This window comes from Aphis gossypii, chromosome 1 (genome assembly GCF_020184175.1).
Source record: "Aphis gossypii isolate Hap1 chromosome 1, ASM2018417v2, whole genome shotgun sequence".
NCBI lineage: Eukaryota > Metazoa > Arthropoda > Insecta > Hemiptera > Aphididae > Aphis > Aphis gossypii.
This window is the reverse complement of record NC_065530.1, coordinates 37515922-37535863: the sequence shown is the minus strand read 5'-3', so window position 1 is coordinate 37535863 and position 19942 is coordinate 37515922. Positions and strand designations below refer to the sequence as shown.

The window sequence follows — 19942 nt, the reverse complement described above, 5'->3', positions numbered from 1 at the left end:
TAACTAAATAGTAAATAAACAATAGTGATCAATTATATTTATTATCATTAATAAATAATAAATACAAATCATAGTTAATTATCAAAAATTTTGCACGGTAAAAAAAAGATAAATTGAAAACAATAATAAGTAACTAATTACATATAAATAAATAAAATAATAAAAAAATGTTCAACAACTATATATTTAAATTATGATCCAAGACTAAATCCCCTACCCTTTAAAACCATAAACCTTACCTTAAATTTTATTCCTTGATTTCCAAAAATATAAATTATTTTTACAACTTGGACTCAGTATTTAATGCTTTTAATTTTTGAGCTAACATGATGTTTCCTTTGATTTTCAATTTACCTTTCATAAATGCCATTTGAGGATTTAGCTTTCCAAGAGCCTGAATAAAGTTTTTTCATATATATTATAGATGCAGATAAACAATATAATATTTGAGATACTTACCAAATCAATCATGTCTGAATCATCAATAGTCAAAGTCGTATCTGCTTTAATACCTTTTTCAGGTTCGCCTCGATAAATTTTACCAGTCTTCAAATCTGCAGCTAATTATTAATTTTAAGTATTTTAATATTGGTACAATTGTACAAGTTAAGTTTATTTAACTTTATTTTTTATTAAAAAAAAAAAAAAAACACTTACTCCATGTACTAGTGACTTTACCACTTTTTGTGATGTGGTAAACGAAAACTCCATTAATAGATTTTAATAAACTAGGATTAGATTCTATACGTTCTTTCATACCATGGAATACTGCATCACTAGGCAGTTCTTCAACTTTTCCAGAGCACAATACCACATGTGGCTTGGCTGGCAATTTAATTTCGTGTAATTCCATGTAAGCGCCTAAAAAATACCAATTATAATTTAAAATAAAAAAAAATTAAAAACAAACATTTCAACCTATCATTTATTTAGTTCATTATTTTCAAAAATTGACCTTGGAAAAATAATGCTTTTATACACAACTGTAGATTTAATTCAAAACAGGAAACTCACCTAGTGAAAACAAAATCTACAAATAATATAATAGCAAACACGGTGAAAAATAACAAAAATATAACAACAGAGAATATAAGATAAGCTTGTTGAAACATAATTCATATGTTTAGTTATTTTATTCAGAAAAATTTACTGATAATTTTTAAAAACTAATGTCATCTTGTTAATAGTGGTATGAGAATATTAATTATACAGGTCAATATGTTAAATAATTGTATAGGTCAATAAGTATGTTAAGTAATTGAATTGGTAGTATAATTAAAGGTGTATTACATTATACATTATACATTTTATGTATGCATATTTGTTTTTAATTATTAAATGTAACAGTCAAGGTCACACAAATATCATTTAGGTGACTAGACATAAATACAGTATATGTTTATAAAAAAAAAAATAAACAATAAATAATATTAAAAATATGAAAACAAATAATAACATTACTTTGTAGAAAAAATTTACCTGATAGAACTATGTCGTTTGTCTCTGATACAGTAGTTTTGAAGTGAATGCGGTTCCCTTCTCTCCACATTGATGTGCACAGTGTTTGGCCTGGTATAACTGGTTTACTGAATCTCACCTAGAGGTCAATGTAGTTTGTAAATTAATGAGCTGTTTGTTTGTGCTTCCTATACATGAGTTTCATTTTTCTGTACATTCACTTTATAGCATTCATACCACAAAATTCAGTTTAACAATAATTGGCTTTTACTTTTTTTTCTTCAAATTATTTGAAATATAATATAAAATACTAATATTTTTATTTTTTATTGAAAATGTATAAACATAAATTATAATTTTTAATTAAATTTTCTATATTTTGTTAAACGAATAAATGAATATTTTATCAAGTACAAATGTAACAAAAGATAGTCAAAAAAAAATTATAATTAATTTTAACTATGTAATGTATAATCATTGCATTAAATGTTATTTCATAAAGTGTTTTAAATTTGTATGCAAATACCTTAAGTGATTTGAATAGTTTTGAATCATTATCAGCAAATTGTTTGAGTACGTGTCTCACTGACATACCCAGAGTTGCTAAACCATGAAGTATTGGTTGTTGATAACCAGCAGCAAGTGCAAATGATGGATCTATATGTAAAGGATTCAGATCACCAGATAATCTATAAACAGCTGCCTAATAACAATGTATTGAATATAATATAATTTAAAATAAATGTATTAATTATTTGTATTCAAAATAATAAGAAATTAATATGTTTAAGCATATCTAATGCAGTAATAAAAACTGTTACTTGATTCACAGAAGTTTTCTCTTTAACAGTAGAATCTGGAGACCGTTGTGGTTCATCGAGTAATGGAACCATAACGCTTGAAACTCGTTTTCCTCCAAACCCTCCAGCCGACAAAACAAAAGTACATATTTGTGATGTGGCGATCAAATCCCCAGATTCATCATATGTTTTACCTAAAATATTTCAATAAAGAAATTATCCAAAGCTAAGTATCAAACATAAAGATTAATGTATTTATGGAAAATAATATTTTTAATGATTGAGTAACAATTTATCTAAAATTATTGAAATTAAAAGAAAACGCATACCATCAACAACAATAACAGCATTTTTTCCTTTATCCAACACATCAGAAATACAAATTTTAGTTGTAAGTTTAGCTTCAGTTGGTAATGGCTTATGTAGTTCCAAATATTGTTCACCGTGTAAAACCTATAAAATATAACATTTAGTTGTTAATAACACAGAACAATGTTTGAATAAAAAATAATACTAAAAACTAAAAAGATACTAAGAAAATATTTTATAAAAACTAAAATATATATTAATTATTTAGATAAACGGTTAGGTTCAGTAATGTCTTATTTTTTTTTTATATAATAATAATTTAAAAAGAAAAAAATTATTAAGTTTAAATTCTTAAAATAATTCATAAACGATATGGTCCCATATCAGTACCATAATTAATTAGTTATTCTTTGATACAAAATTAAATTATGTTTCACCTCTAAAACAATTTGAAAAATCTAACTTAACATTACAAGCAATAAAAAACCAATAAGGCTATAGTTATAGATAAGAAACTAAATTTTTACCAGAAATAAGAATGACTAATTTAACAGTAGAATGTTATTTGCCTGATGATATGAGTACAAAAAAATATTATTTTTAACTTTAGTTTTTTTGTGTATTATAGTTATAAGCTTCAATGTCTGTTTCCTTTATGTTCTACAAAAAAAATAAAAACAACACTGCTGGATGGTTTTTTTTACATATTTTGTATTAACTAGGATTATTAATTGAAATACAAACGAATATAGATTAAATACAATATATTATGTTGTAATGTAATTATTTAGGTGAGATAGTTTATTTTTAATAAAACATTATTGGTTTCCTAAATGTAAACTATCTATCTAGCTAGGGATCAAATTTAGTAAAAATTAAAGCACCAATAGTGTATTAAATGTTCCAAATAAAAGTTTATATTATACCACAAAGATAAACATAAATATGACTTATACCTGAGATAAATCAAACTCTCTACCAGGTATTGCTTCGGTTATCAAACTACTACTCATAGTAGCCATCAGACTGGGTAAAATCGCATAAGTAGGTATTGTAGAGAAATTTTCATGAGATTCATATAAATATTGTAAATCACTTTCTTCTTTTACATTTGCTCCAACTATGAATAAAATATTATTTTTATTTTTAATAGCATAGTAAAAAATTATTTATTTTTTAAATTTACCTCCAATAGCAAAAATAATGGAATCTCGGTAATTGTAACTGAATACTCCACTAGCTTCATTTAAAGATTCCTCTGGACCTGATTTGATTTCATCTAAAACTCCTAATAAAGTTGAAGATGCTTCCTACAAACAACAGTTTTACTTGTTAATTGTATAAATAAATAAAATAATATTAGTATTTAGATGTTATCTTGACTACTGCCCAATGCTATCAGTCATTAAGTTATTATTTCAACTTCTACCTGATGCAGTAAATTGAAGCTTGTCAATTAATTTGCATGGGATCAAAGTTAGTATTTAGTTATTGGTTTTCACATTTTTATATTATTATAATTATTTATTATTAACTATTAATTAAAATGTATAGAAAATGTATAGAATTTATAAAAATGAAAAAATAATCATTCTTGAATTCTTCCAAAAAAAGATTTACTTTTAAAACACCATGTATGTAAAACGATCATGATAAAAGCTATAAGTATGAAGGCTTCTACAAGTAAAGTAATTTGGAAATGTAACATATTAACAAATAAGTAGTAAGTGTACTAGTACTAATGGGCGATTGTAAACTCCGCACCAATACAGGTCAAGATAAAAAGGTATTAAAAGGTCTAATGTGAACTCCGCCAGTTTCAAAATTCGATAAAAAATGACAGTGTTACAGGATGCTAAAAATAGGTACACTAATGGAGTAATACAAGACTTAAAATATTTACAAATTATATCACATAACTTTAGTTTACATTACATGACATACCTAACTATATATTTTTGGATTATTTGGTATAACGATTATTTATCATGATTTTTTTACTATGATTTAAGTATTTAATGTGGAGGATCATTAATTATTATTATGTATGGTATAGATGGTTCATCGAGATAATGGAATTGGTAGTCAGGCTGATAGTTGTAACATCAGGCAGTAGTCAAAATAAAGGAATTGAGATAGTCTGTAATCAAATAAATGAATCAGTACCAAAATATTAATTTAATTACCTCAATAGAATTCAGTCTAGTTGCTTGTGACATATCAGTCAACTGATTCCAAACATCACGGACATTTTCTGGAGATACCATGTCTGTAATCTTGTGTCTAAGTATAGCACCACTTCCTCTCACCAAATGACCTAAAAATGTATTTTATTTAGTTAATTAGCCATGCTTTTTATAAGAGATTTAACAATAACATTTTTTAAATCTTACATTTTGTAGCCCATCCAGCAGCTGATTCGATGATAGAACCATTTTCATCACAATTCTCATGACAAAGCCACACAACTACAGGAGCAATTAGTTCAGGTTTTAATTCAGCAAAGAAATCTAAGGAATATTATTATACAATCATCAGAATATATTTATGTTAATATACTTAAAAATAGAGCCTTTTTTCAAAATATAAAAATATAATTTAAATACCAGGTGGTAGAATGTCTTCAGTGAGTCGAGATGCTGCTGTTGGTACAATAACATTACAGTTAATATTGTTTTTCCTACCTTCAATTGCCATGGTGTTACAAAGACCCACTAGACCCAACTTGGCAGCCCTTAAAAATAAAATGTATTATCCCTTTGGAAAAACTAAATTCTATTTTAATCAATTACGAGTAGTTAGCTTGTCCAAAGTTTCCATATAAACCAGAATTAGAACTCGTGACAATAACTCTTCCATAATTTTGTTTGCGAAAATGTGGCCATGCAGCTTGAGTAACTTTAAAAGCACCTTTTAAATGAACATCATGTACCAAATCTATAGAAGGAAAAAATTATCAGTGAAATTTAAATTAAAATAAATGTACTCTTTACTTACTCCAATCAGATTCACTGATTCGTGCAAACGATTTATCTCTAAGTATTCCAGCGTTATTCACTACTATGTCAATACGGCCAAAGTTTTCAAGTGCAGTCTGTACTAATTTATCACCATCAACGACAGAGTCATAATTGGGAACTGCTTTTCCACCTAATAATAAATTTAATTAATAAATATAATCATGGAAGATAAATTATCATAGAAATTGACTTACCTCTAGAGCGGATTTCTGATACAACAGAATCTGCAGCTTTGCTACTACTACCATCTCCAGATCGACTACCTCCAAGATCATTGACAACAACAGAAGCTCCACGCTCAGCAAATAACAATGCATAAGCTCTACCCAAACCTTAAAATCAAAACACAATTTTTTAAACTTTAGTTAATAACAATAAATGTTTTAAATATAATTTTAAAACAAAAATTATATATTAACATTATTAACTAATACATAACCCAATGATGTTTAAAAAAATTAGCCTAAATTTTATTTAGCTTAATTTTTCTACAGGTACAACAAATATATAATATAAATAATTTTCAACAAACCTGCACCAGCTCCGGTGACAATTGCCACTCGTCCATCAAAACGTAAATTGTTCATGATTTGTTTGGATATTTCTAGAATAATAAATATTAATTAAAGTATCAATGCTATTATAGAATACTACAACTACAATATTATTAACTTTAAATGTTTCATTATAAATTTACAAGTAATGCAAGGGTTACTATGATTTCAAAAAACATAAAAATATAAATAAAATATTTTAAATTACAAATTACTTTTTAATGAAATTACTTTCATATTACATATTTTTTGAACTATAAAAACTATATTACAAACATATTCATTCTAGAAATTTATGAAGATAGTGATATTTACATTAAATAATTTCTATTGATATTCTATCTTCAACCTCGGAAATCGCGGGCTTCAAATGTTTGGTCAGCTATAAAATTTTTAATGCACACAATCGGTGATTACTGATGTTTATTATGAGAAATTTGCATGAATTGCATAATATTTAAAACAAATTATTCAAAAATCGTCTCTGTAAGAAAAAGAGAAATAGTCGGTAACTACTATTTTCAAGGACGCATTTACAAATAACAACCAAATAAGAACAATTAACGAATAAATATTAATTATCGACAACGAATCTTTTTTTTAAGAGTTTATTTATTGACTAGTAATTATAAACTATATATAGAGTACTATAAATTATAATGTATAATATTATAAGTTATAATTTTGTAATAAGTAACTTGTATTTAGTAAGTAGGAAGTAGAATCCAGTAACCCACCATTCAAGACTTAAGTAATCACTATTCAGAATTCACTATTCACTAATCAGTAATCACTGTTCGACCGTCTAAATTAATATCTAGACTCAGAGCCAACTGCCCAGTCCTAACTTCCAGTGCCATCGTCACACATTCGAAAACATACAGAGTACAGACATCATCTTGCTGGCCAATCAGCAACACGTTTCATCGGTGCATGCACAAGACAAGTACAGAATAAACTTATTTCGTGGCATAGGTGTAAGCAATTTGATAGCAGCTATCACAATAAAGAAATGATAAGGCCATACGAGACAGGTTACGCCACAGCTGATATATATAATTATAATATCTGTGGATACAGCCCATAGCCCCTAGCCCATAAGTCATATTAATTATTAGCTATACTTTCAGCTTTAACTTTAACTGTATGCTTTCAGTTTACTAATTTAGTATATATTTCAGTATTTTTGATAGGTACTTCGTAAATCAATTGTATGTATCATGAGTTATGACTTTATATTCATAGAGATATTATATATTCATATATAATACATATACGAATATAATTTAGTCAATGTTTAAATAATATTTTAGCTTGTACCGTTTGTGGTAACTAACACGAACTAAAATCTTTTATTTATTTTCAATTTTTGGTGCTATGGTGGTATTTAATTAGTAGTACAGTATATGACAATTTAATGAAGTTATTTAGTTAAACACAAGATGACAAAGACAATAAAAGGTACTAAAGGAGTTTAAAAAAAATAGACGAAAAACTAAACTAATTTATTATACCTACTGCCGAAGCATTTTGGTAGATACTGTATGAGATGGGATGTGATGGAATATAATAAGCCGATAGTTTCTTATTAGATAGGCAAAGACACTGAGTGAGTTTGATGAGATTTGATTGGGAGCATCAATTGGCACCACTTAGATAATATAAAATGAAAGAAATATTGGCATCAGAGTTAGAAAGCATATTGGAAGCCAGAAGGATCGAATAACAGAGTACCTATTCATGAGAAGTGTGTGCCGTCTGGTATATTATAAGAACAAGAGCAGCATAAAATAAAAAACGGGGTTTAACCCACTCGATATAAAGTTGGTTACAAGCCAAGTATGAATGGTATATACCTACCTAACCACATCATACATCTATACTCCAAAATAGAGCAAACAAGTGAGAAGTAAAAAGAGTAGAGAGCCAGAGATATGAGTTGAACGAATAAAACTTAATAAAACCCAGAACTTTCAAGGCTTTACTGACAGTGGAGATAATATTTTGATTAAACAAAACATTTGAGGTCAAGCAAAAGTTAAGACCATTAAAGAAGTATACCTACTCACTCAAAAATAGAGCCATTAAAGAAATACAAGTGGGTATTTAAAATATGAACGACATCTACAAAATGTAAGTCTAATACGTTATATAAAGTTAATCATAAAATAATGTAAGTTCAGTCTGTAGATGACTATAGTTGTTAATATAATTAATTTAATATCTTTGGTGAATAATAAATAATAATACTTTGGAATAAGAAAGGTTGAGGAAAATTATCAAGTATAAGAAAAGTAGAGAAGACTATAAGTAGGTGCTCCCCCCCTTGTGAATCGCCTTAAAGTATTAAAAGTGGTTCCATGAACTGTAACCAGTGGCGAATACTGCCCCGAACAAATGTATTTACATCTATTTGAAATGTTATATTATATTATTAAATTATTTATTTATAACTGAAAAATAAATACAAATAATTGTTATTTTATTTATTCTATACTCGTTGGCTTTTTAATTTTTTATATTTGTACACTTGATAGGTACTTAAATACGTGTATTTTTCATTTTTTACAATATACCTACTATAATAATAGTACCTATATTAAATAAATAGATTATAGTCACGTAACAGAAAAACTGGGGTACTTAGCCCTCTTAGCCTCCTAGTTGCGCCTATGAGAATGGACATGCTCATTTATCATAATATAATGCATTATAATTTATAGTTCTATTTGATTTATAATTGATAAATAATACAGAAATGTGTATCTATTTTTACATTTATAAAAATTAATACAATTGTCACACATTTGTACACGTAAATTATATAATTCATTGGCGAAGCGCAACACATTGAGCATGCCCAAAGTGTATAGTACCACGACTGATGGTGGAGTGAGTCTCGGAAAAAACAATATTTCACGGGTTCGAAACAATAACAAGCGTTGCATAACTTACGCACACAGTTATCGCACGCTCAGTATGCTCTAAATGTTACAATCAAAATAAACACAGACAAGTATATAACAGATAATAATTTCATCTGTTTAGATGAAATTTTTGTCATATATTATGATGTTTTTAAATACGTAATATACTATTGTTGACAAAATAATTTTGTATTAATAGGTACTAATTATGTTTGTATTCTTGAGCATGCCCGGAGAATTCACCTTTGACTGTAACGAATAATTTTCAAGAGGTGATGTATAACCGAATCCAGGTGAGTAAAAGGTAATTTCACCAATGCTATAATTGTGTCTTGTACTCTTGTACAGACATAAAATAGATGATTCTATGGTAGGTACGGTACTACGGTATGAAGTAGGTACCAGTGAACTACCATAATAAATGTTTTTTTTTTTAATCAGTGAATCGACAATTATCAACTTGACATTTGTTATTTGAAGTTTTCCAAAATGTAAGTCATAAAAGTACCAAAAAGATTAAATCATACTATTCTGTGGTAAAAAAAAACGATACTGGTAATAATGGATCTGCCGGGACTAAAACAAAGTTGATCGTTAAATAGACAATAGTAAATGGTTACTTCTTTTAATACTGCAGGCTCGGTCTTAGGGGTTGGTGAGCTGGGCGATAGCACGGATACCATCAAAGCCAATTCGAAAATGTAATTTTTAAAAAGACAATAGAACATTGGACATTTTCAATGGTAAAGGTAGTAAGGCACAGTTATAAGGTAGCCATTAAGTACCTAGATCATAAGTACAACGTTTATTACATTGAACCTTAGAAGGAGGTAAGGGCTCATTGAAGATAAAGAAAAAGTATTTATTTTTGAAAATAGGTTGAAATTAGAAGTGAATAGCATGTGCTTGGCTAAATTTATTTAAAACTTATAATTTAATGTTACTAAACGCTTATATTTAGCTTGAAGCTCGGAGAACGTAGAATAATCGCAGAAGCTAATTTAAATGGGATGTGTGCACATTTTTCTGGAAAATTAGCCTTTTTAAGGAAACCGGTGTGATATTGCCAGAGTCAAGCATCTTTGAATCGTTATACGACTATTTAACGTTAGATAAGTTATAATTACCACATACATTTACAGATTTGGGATGATAGTAATAAAACATTTTAGGTACTCAACAATAGAGCATGGGTGTCGGGCTTCAACTATTTCAAGGAATAATGAGAAATGAGAATAATAAGAATGATGAAGGGCTAGAATGTTATATACTTATATTTAAGATCTTAGATTGGCGTCGTTGGTTCAAAAAGAAAAAAAAGAAAAAAAATCTTAGATATATGAATTAATGATACTAGTTAGTAAATAATCGGAGTATAGGACAATGACACAAATACTTGTTACCTACAACCTAGTAAAGTTGTTTCAAAACCATATACATATATTGTATCATAGCTACATTTTAGTAATACGCATACTTTGTAGTTTGTTTATCATAAAGATGTTATACAATATGATCCACAAATAAAATAAAATATAATCTTAAATAATAAAGATTATTATTTAAAGATTAAATAGTAGGTATTTATTATCTATGCTTAAAGATTAATGAAGTATTGAAGTATAGCTCATAAGTTTAACTATAATAATAATATCACAACTAATACGAATTACATCTATTAGGACATTAGGTTATGGAGTATATTATAAACTATAGTCTATAAGCGAATCATATAATATAATTTATAAATAAATAATATAATAAAATATTGTCAATTATAGTTTGTGATTTAAATTTTATAAAATAGTATGGTAGGTTTTTAGTTTAAGGATAATATAATATATAGCTAACTTAACTATATTAATTATTTAACTTAGCTAAGCTAAGTCTGTGACGGCGTGACATAAAATATATTTCAAAAGCATTCTTATCAAAGTAACAATGATAACAAAATGAAAATTTAGGTAATATAAAGTTTAGGAAAATTGGTAGATACGTGTCATGACAGTCGACCAATCAGAAGCCGCCAAATCGGCGATTTTGTTGGTTTTTATTGTACATACTATATATATATAACCATTATGTGTTTGGTTACGATTATGTTATGTCCTAACGTCTTGTTATATTTAATTTAACATAGGTACGTAACATTTAGCCGTATGCTCGACTTCTATGTTAGTCGTTAGAATCTTCAACCAAATTATCTGTAATAAACTTTCTTAATTTTTTCTGTACTTATTACTTAGATTTTAAAAAAATTGTGAAAATTACATTGATAATATTATCAATATCAGATAATTATGATACTTACCACAGTACCCGGTGGATTTTTCCTATTTTCGTTGTAAATCAAATACGATAATATTCCTAATTATAGTTAAAGGGTAACTATAGTATATTTTTTAGTTAGGTAAGTAAACATTACATTTTTACATTTTTTTATTTTCTTGTATATTATACTTTATTGAGACTAGTTATATGACCAATATCAATTTTATTCAGGTAAGTTTTTACATTCTTCAAAATGGGTATCCCATTCTGGAAATGTGTCACTGCACTGACCATGTTCTTGGTTTTGAGTTTACATATTGTCAATGTACACAGTTTAGCTGTTATGAGTGTTGATATTGGTTCAGAATGGATGAAAGTAGCAATAGTTTCAGTAAGTATTATTTGATAATTAAGTGATGTGTTAATATATTTAAACATGTTTTTATTTTGTATAGCCTGGTGTACCAATGGAAATTGCCCTTAATAAAGAATCTAAAAGGAAAACACCGACTGCTGTAGCATTTCGTAATGGTGAACGTACATTTGGTGAAGATGCTCTAACGGTTGGCGTTCGATTCCCATCCAACTGTTTCATTTATTTTCTTGACTTACTAGGAAAGAAAATAGATAATCCAATTGTAGATCTCTATAAAAAACGTTTTCCCTATTTCAATATTATTCCTGATCCAAAAAGAAACACTGTACTTTTCAAGCATAGTGAATCGTATGTCTAAATTATCTAAGTACTAAATTGTATGAGTAACATTATTATAATAATTGATATATTTGTAGAAATGATCAATTTTCACCTGAAGAACTTGTGGCAATGATGTTGGAAAAAGCAAGAGAATTTGCACAGGATAGTGCTGGACAAGCTATAAATGAAGCAGTAATTTCTGTCCCTGGTTATTTTGGTCAAGCTGAACGTACCGCAATGCTAAAGGCTGCTGAAATTGCCGGAATTAAAGTATTACAACTAATTAACAGTTATACAGCAGGTAAAGAATTATAGACATAATACCTAATAAGTTATATTTATCAAATTATGTTCTACTTGTATGAATCAATAAAATACTTATTATTTGAAGATATATTGTAATATACTTAATTTATATAAAAATACAGGAATATTTGAATAGGTTAAACATAAAATTAATTTATCAGTTTGTTAATTTCTCTATAACACATAATTTAATTTTATACATAGAATTTAATCTAAGTTTCATTATTATAAATATTTTTCATTTATCAAAATGTTCATTAATATTTTTTTATACTCTGCACTAAAAATCACCTAATTTGTAGACATTTTCGAATCTTAATTATGGATGCTAATGGATCAGGCAAATAACTTAAGAGAAAAGTAGTTTAGCAAATGAGGCTCAGGGTTTATAGGTTTATGTTTATGAATACATTTTGATGATTTTTCTATGTCACAAGTGGTATGTTAAATATTATCATTAAATTAACCCTCCTTATATAAATTTGCAATGATCTTAAAATTATTATTTTGATTAGTAATATAATAATGTAGGTATTATACTATTTTTTTATTTATTATAAATAAAAAGAATATTTATAAGTCATTGGAGTAGTGCATTAAGTAAATTTAATAATTACTATTTATTTTTATTTTAACTGTGCAATAATATGAAGAAAGAAGACATCAATGATGGAATTAATGTGATATAATATATTAGGTTAATAAATCTTTTGAAAATTTTCTCTTAAATTGATGGGTTGGATTTATGGAATTTATATTGGTTGAAATTTGCAATACTAATGGGTTAGTATAGTAATGGAGTAAAAAGATCTGTAATAATTTGGTGGCTAGTTGGTAATTTGATTCTATTTTGAGGTCAGAGTGTAATATAGAGTTAGACAAAAATCAAGTTGTAGTGGTTATTCTACAGAGAGTGATCTATTGGAATGCTTGTACAGTAAAATATTTGGGATGATCTGACATAACCCCAAATTAATTTAATTTGCTTATATGGGATGCAAAAGAGATTGGCACATATACGTTTGGGGTAGATTGGAAGTTTTGATTTTAATATTGGACGAATTAGATGTTGTCTGTTTTTTTTATTTTCAGAAGGTGATTTGAGTACTTTGAAAGTAAAAGGTAAAGGGTTAGCTCTTTTTAACATAAATAGTACATTAGATTTGTCTGGATTTATTTTAATTTGCCATTTAGTTGCTCAGTTTCCAATTGAATCTAATTGGATTTTTAGTTGGTTGGATGTTTTGTCTGAATGATCTTTGGCACCAAGTATTGCAGAATCATCTGCATAGGAAAAAAAAATTTAATATAAAATTATAATTAATTAAATTAAATTTATTATGTTAACATTTTTTTTAATAGAATTATTATTTTTTAGCTGCTTTGAATTATGGTATATTTCGTACAAAAAGTTTTAATGAAACATCTCCGATGTATATGATGTTTTATGATATGGGAGCATATAGTACTCAAGTATCAATTGTATCTTATCAGTTAATAAAATCTAAAGATAGAATTGCTCCGGAACTTCAACCTCATCTTGCTGTACTAGGAGTGGGGTATGTATTTTCATTTAAATCTCTGTTGATAAAAAATGTATGAATAATAAATTATTTTAATAATGGTATTTTTTTTATTTAATAAATTTCTAAATTTTAACAGTTATGAACGTAATTTGGGTGGCTTGGAAATACAGCTACGACTGAGAGATTACTTAGCAGCCAAATTTAATGATCTAAAATTAACACCTAATGATGTTACTAAAAATTCTCGATCAATGGCAAAATTATTCAAAGAAGCTGGACGATTAAAGAATGTTCTAAGTGCTAATACTGAACATTTTGCCCAAGTAATATAATATTTTTTAAATTATTAAATTATGAATTTAATTGTTAGAACTTAAGAACTATTTCTTCTTATTTCTGGTATATTGTAGTTTTTGTGTATAATGTGTATCTCTCATTGAGTAATTGCTATAAGAGATATGTTGAGTATAAATTCATTAATAAATTGATGTATATATGTATATATAATATATATAATACCCATATAAATAATAATAATTCTAATAAAATAAAATAAGTAAATCAGCGTGGTTTTCTATTTAATATTTTCTAAAAATAATTGGGTGATATTATTGGTTGAATTGATTTTTTGCCAATATTTTACTTATAAATTGATATATATTATTTACCATAGAGTTATATGAATAAGTGTCATTAACATGTTGATAATATGAATAGCTTAAATTAGTTAAATAATTAAAATATTTTGTAAATAAATAAGATTTAGTTATAGAAAATTATTATATTGTAATAGTACTAAAATTTTGTATATTATTTTAATTTGAATATCTAGTTTTATCAAAATTTGAACTTTTAAAGGATTTTTAAGCTTTTTACCAAGAAACAAACAACAAATTTTATTAATCAGAATAAAAAGAACATTTTAACATTTTATCAAAATATCAAAAAATATATATATAGTTAAATATTTTATAAAAACGTTAAAACTATATAAACTACAATTTTTCTTTTTTAATGAGAAAAATTAAATAATTTTTTTTTTAAACTTGTATTACATAAACATTCTCATTTGCAGTGGCGTATTTTCGATAGTTTTCTTGGGGGGTCCGCAGTTTATACATAATTAAGTAATTTATATAAACTATGATAACTATATACCTATTGCCTTTATCACACATTATATTTAGCCGTAACTTGGAAGTCGTCATCAAAATACACTCAATACCAATTTCTATGCTTATTAATGAACTATACTGCAGGAATATGTATCGGTTTTTTTCCTCTGGGGAGAGGGTCCAGTACCCCTGGACCACCCCCTTAAATACGCCACTGCCCATTTGTATTAGTTATCTCTAATTATTAAATTAAGTACCAACAATTTTTTATCAAAAAGCACCTACAATGTTTGGGACTGGATCATGTTGTATATGTGAAAATGTTATGATTGATAAACATTGTAAAATCAATACATTTTTCACTTATTAAAATAAAGATTTAATTTCAGATAGAAGGCTTAATTGATGAAAAAGATATGCGCATCAAAGTTACCAGAGAAGAATTAGAAGACTTGTGTAAAGATTTATTTGATAAAGTTGTACTTCCTGCTCAAAAAGCTTTAGAAGCATCTGGATTGACAATTGAACTGATTGAACAAGTATATTAAATATTTTAATTTTATTTCCAATGAAATAATTATTATTCAATTAAATAATATTTCAGGTTATGTTAGCTGGTGCTGGTACTAGAGTTCCTAAAGTTCAAGACCGTTTAGTTAAAGATTTGAAAAGTAATCAACCTCTCGGTAGGTCCTTAAATACTGATGAAGCTGCTGCTTTAGGAGCTGCATACAAAGCAGCAGATCTTAGTAACGGATTCAAAGTAAAAGCATTTATTACTAAGGATGCTACATTATTCCCTATACAAGTTAGTTATATTATTTACAATTTTTATTACCTTGACGTAACAAAGTATTTATTAAACTTAAATTATTTTTAGGTTACATTCGATAAAGAGGTAATAGATGAGAATAAACCAGCAAAACAAGTTAAGCGCATTTTATTTGGTCACATGAATCCATACCCACAACGCAAAATAATAACATTTAATAAACATCAACAAGATTTTGATTTTACTGTAGGTTATGCAGAACTTAGTCATTTACATGAAAATGAAGTTAAATGTTTAGGTTCTTTGCAACTAAGTAGTATTAAACTAAATGGTGTTCGAGATGCTTATTCTAAGTATCAAGATCAAGAAGGTATAGATACCAAAGGAATTAAAGCTCACTTTGCAATGGATGATAGTGGATTATTAATTTTACAAAACGTAGAGTTATTAATTGAAAAAACTGTTGCTGCTGATACAGAAGAAGAATCTACTTTATCAAAGATTGGAAATACTATTAGCAATTTATTCAAAGGTATTAAGTAGTTATAATTAAAAAATTACTGGAAATAGTAAATAAGCATTAAAATAATAAGTATTTTTATTTAAAAGGTCCTGAAGAAGTATTGAAAGAAGACAAACCAGTACATGAAACTCCTGAAGAAAGCCCTATTCCCCAAGCATCTAACAATACATCAAATAATACTGATACTTATGATCATACAAACAGTACTGAACAATTAAAATTAAATGATACAGTTTCAATTTCTGAATCCAAGAAAAATTTAAAAGTTGTAACAGTTAAAGAAACTATTGATGTTAACCATGAATACTTATTTGTACTTCCTGCTCAAGACGATGACTTGCAAAGTTCAATTAATAAGTATGGTACTTATAGATAAATGTAATATGGTTTCTTTATTTGAGCTGTTCTTATTATTTTTTAGAATAGCAGAACTTAAAGAAATAGATTTAGCAAAATCGCGTAAAGAAACCTCTTTAAATACTTTAGAAACGGCTATTATTGAAACACGTGAAAAATTAGAACAGCCTGATTATGCTAGTTCTGCTACTGATATTGAAACTCAATCAATTTTGGACAAATGTTCTGAAGTAATTTTTATTTAATTTCCTTAAAATTATAAATAGTAAAATTTATTGTGTTATGTATATACAATTTATGTTAGTTATTTATTAAAACATAAATCAAATTTAAAATGTATTGTTTAGATATCAAATTGGTTGGAAGATGATGGTTTTGGTGCTGAAGCTGAAGTTTTAGACTCTAAATTTGATGATTTAAAAAAATTAGTATTGCCTGTTTGGGAAAGAACTTTTGAGCATGCAGAAAGACCATCAAGATTGGAGGCACTAACTAGTGCATTGAACAGTAGCAATTCATTTTTGAATAAAATTAAAAATACCACATTGGATGATACTCCTTTTACACAAGTAGAAATAGATACCCTTGAAAAATTGATTTCTGAAATTACAGTAAGAATATTGATATTTATTATTTATAAATTATATTAATCAAAATAACTATTAATTTAATAAAAAAAAATTTTATCTGTAGACTTGGAAAGAGAAGCAAGTAGAAGAACAAGAAAAACTTCCAAAATCTGTTGATCCTGTGTTGACGGTTCAAACAATTGCAATAAAACATTCATCAATTGAGCGCGAGGTAGGTTAAGTTAATGCATAATATTGCATAATATTGTAATTATAAATTTTTGTATTAATAATTTATATATAATTGTTTTAGATGAGATATTTAATGACTAAATTTACTTCCTGGAAACCAAAAAAGAAAGAGGACCCTAAAGTGAAAGGTAAGTGTTATACATCATAGCAGCCAATTTATATTTTATTTACAGCTTTTATTGAATTAGAGTGATTTTGTTTTTTTGTGTTTTACTTATCCTACTAATATAACTTAAATCAATAATTGTTGATCGTGAAGCACCAACATCACAGACTGATAATGAAAAAGATAAAATTCTAGAAGAAGATAATGATACTACAGTTAAGAATAATGCACAAGAAGATGAAGTAGAAAAGCCTACTGTTGATGAAGCAAGTAGTACTGTGGAAGATAATGTTGAATCGGAAAGCCCATTAAAAACTGATAATACCAAACCAATAGTTGAACCTACCAAAACTGGTGAGAATTTCAAGATGTTTATCAACGGTGATGGAGCACGGCAGTTTTTAGTTTTGTTTTATATTAGTTGCTTAATGCACAATGCTTGCTCAGCTCTGCAATGTATATTTTTACAGAAAAAAATTCCAATTCACCACGTGGTTTAAAAGAGGATATTTCACAATGGATTTCGTCAGCATTGGTTATTTGTATTATACAAATTACATTTCGCTTGTTTTAGATATTGAAAAAGTAGTTTCATAGAACATTCATTATTAAGCATGTATGTTTTGTGACTTGCGGGGTGATGTTCTATAATTTTGCTTTACTTTATAAAAAACGCTATAATTATTGAAAGATTATTCTCTCCAAAACATTAAAAAATTGCTTTAGTTCTTTTATATTTGCTTCCGTGGTATATTATATTTAAGCATTTTAAACTGTGAATTGTGGTGAAACATTTTGAGGAAAAAAGATAAAACATAACAATTGAGTATTGACTGTAATATTATATGGTGTATACTTTTAAAACTAAAATACATTTTTAGCAAGCTTATATTTAAAAAAAATATAGGATCTTTTGTATTGATACAATTTCCTGGTTTGGAGTCTACCATTAGCTCTTTGCTTATTTTTTTTTCTAAGTATTAAATCAATAACAACATTTTAAAAACTAATTATATACTCAAATTATTCTTTGTATAACATTTTTCAATTAAATAAATTATTTGTTTACTAATAACATGTACGGAATTTAAATTTCAGTTCTTAATTAGGTTAATACTTAATATCACTGGACAAATTAATTTAGACTGAAATATAAGTCATTTTAAATATAGGTTACAGTAAAATTAAGTATAGCATATTCCCAGATTTTTAGTAAATGTCTAACTTTATAAGTCTCAACTTTTACTGATTGTTCTTGGTAAATTAGCAATATGCTTCAATATTTCCTATTTAATTAGTCTCTATTCAGAATAATCTTGCCTACTTTCATGCATGCAACTGAGCTGCCAGCAGTCATCTGACCCCTCCCTCCGGCGAGAGTCAGGTGCTCCGTAATTGGTCATTAGCTTCTGTCAGTGCTCCCATGGCAACAAACATGCGCAGACCAGACGAGTTTTCGTCGTTCGAGTGGGCAAGGTTATTCTGAATAGACTATAGTTTTGACCATATTGAAATTCGAAACAAAAAATTTCATTTTTTACCTTTGATTTCCCAAATTTATAAGTAACAAATACATCTTTTTTTCTATCTAAATTATACCATCTATGTTGAAAAATAATTTTTACTGATCTAAAAGTGTTGATAGACCCAAAAGACATCATTGTTTTTCACCTGTACATTCATTTTTTAACACAATCTAAAATAATTACTTGTTTAAAATATTAAAATTCCATTAGTATTAAAATACATTTTAATTAAGAAAAAAATATTAACTAGACATGTTTAATTGTATGAATCTTGTTCATAAATATTTTGAATATGTTTTATTATTATTGTTTATACTCATAAATAATTCTTAAGAAACATTTAAGCTTTGCTAGTTCTAACATATTATTTCAAATTTATGATCATTTGCTTAATAAGTATTTTTTATATTATATATTAAAATTATTTTTGTTGCAGAAGAGAAAAAAGATGATACACATTCTGAGTTATAATCAAAGAAACTTTGTGTCTAAATTGTGCAAGTGAACACAGACTATCGTGCATTCCAGGATCCAGTTATTGAAGACTAATGTTTATTCTGTACATTTTTTTATTTAATTATTCTGGATAATTGCATTTTGTTGTATTTTTAATTTACATCTTTGAAAATAAAATAGGATGCATAAAATATGTATAGTTATTTTTGAAAAAAATTTTCAAATGGTTTCTGATTGCACGTTTATCTTATCAAAGTATAAATCAATGAAAAACTGAGATAATGATAAAAAAAGAAACTATATACATTTTAAATTACTTGATAGTAATAATAAACATAATTATTTATAGTTGAAAACAAACTGTACATACATTTTGAAAATTGTTTTGTTTAAAATTA

The 19942-nt window shown here is 26.8% G+C and overlaps 2 protein-coding genes across 9 annotated transcripts; one reads left to right on the top strand and one right to left on the bottom strand.

Annotated features, from left to right (window-relative positions):
- Positions 1 to 125: 125 nt before the first annotated feature.
- LOC114120233 (peroxisomal multifunctional enzyme type 2) lies at positions 126 to 7060 on the bottom strand. 7 transcript variants are annotated; one of them, XM_050196930.1, is made up of 18 exons: positions 6879 to 7060; positions 6457 to 6625; positions 6120 to 6191; positions 5782 to 5919; positions 5565 to 5717; positions 5360 to 5504; positions 5174 to 5301; positions 4961 to 5077; positions 4754 to 4884; positions 3754 to 3877; positions 3524 to 3687; positions 2588 to 2711; positions 2280 to 2452; positions 1985 to 2161; positions 1462 to 1597; positions 658 to 861; positions 460 to 560; positions 126 to 394 (listed from the first exon to the last, which is right to left on the bottom strand). In XM_050196930.1, exons 3-18 carry the CDS (start codon positions 6172 to 6174, stop codon positions 281 to 283), a joined length of 2184 nt encoding a protein of 727 aa, XP_050052887.1. In that variant the 5' UTR covers positions 6175 to 6191; positions 6457 to 6625; positions 6879 to 7060; the 3' UTR covers positions 126 to 280. The 7 variants fall into 7 exon arrangements, with proteins under 7 accessions (XP_050052887.1, XP_050052893.1, XP_050052890.1 ...); XM_050196936.1 differs by having other exon boundaries at positions 6457 to 6523; XM_050196933.1 differs by lacking the exon at positions 6457 to 6625.
- A 4098-nt stretch (positions 7061 to 11158) lies between these two features.
- On the top strand, positions 11159 to 19737 carry LOC114120210 (hypoxia up-regulated protein 1). 2 transcript variants are annotated; one of them, XM_027982046.2, is made up of 16 exons: positions 11162 to 11478; positions 11571 to 11730; positions 11795 to 12063; positions 12132 to 12337; positions 13721 to 13901; positions 14005 to 14191; positions 15373 to 15522; positions 15588 to 15791; positions 15864 to 16287; positions 16365 to 16635; positions 16700 to 16865; positions 16983 to 17246; positions 17329 to 17436; positions 17518 to 17584; positions 17716 to 17916; positions 19525 to 19737. In XM_027982046.2, the coding sequence occupies exons 2-16, from the start codon at positions 11593 to 11595 to the stop codon at positions 19557 to 19559; spliced, it is 2871 nt and encodes a 956-aa protein (XP_027837847.2). In that variant the 5' UTR covers positions 11162 to 11478; positions 11571 to 11592; the 3' UTR covers positions 19560 to 19737. The 2 variants fall into 2 exon arrangements, with proteins under 2 accessions (XP_027837848.2, XP_027837847.2); XM_027982047.2 differs by lacking the exon at positions 17716 to 17916 and having other exon boundaries at positions 11159 to 11478.
- Positions 19738 to 19942: the final 205 nt, after the last annotated feature.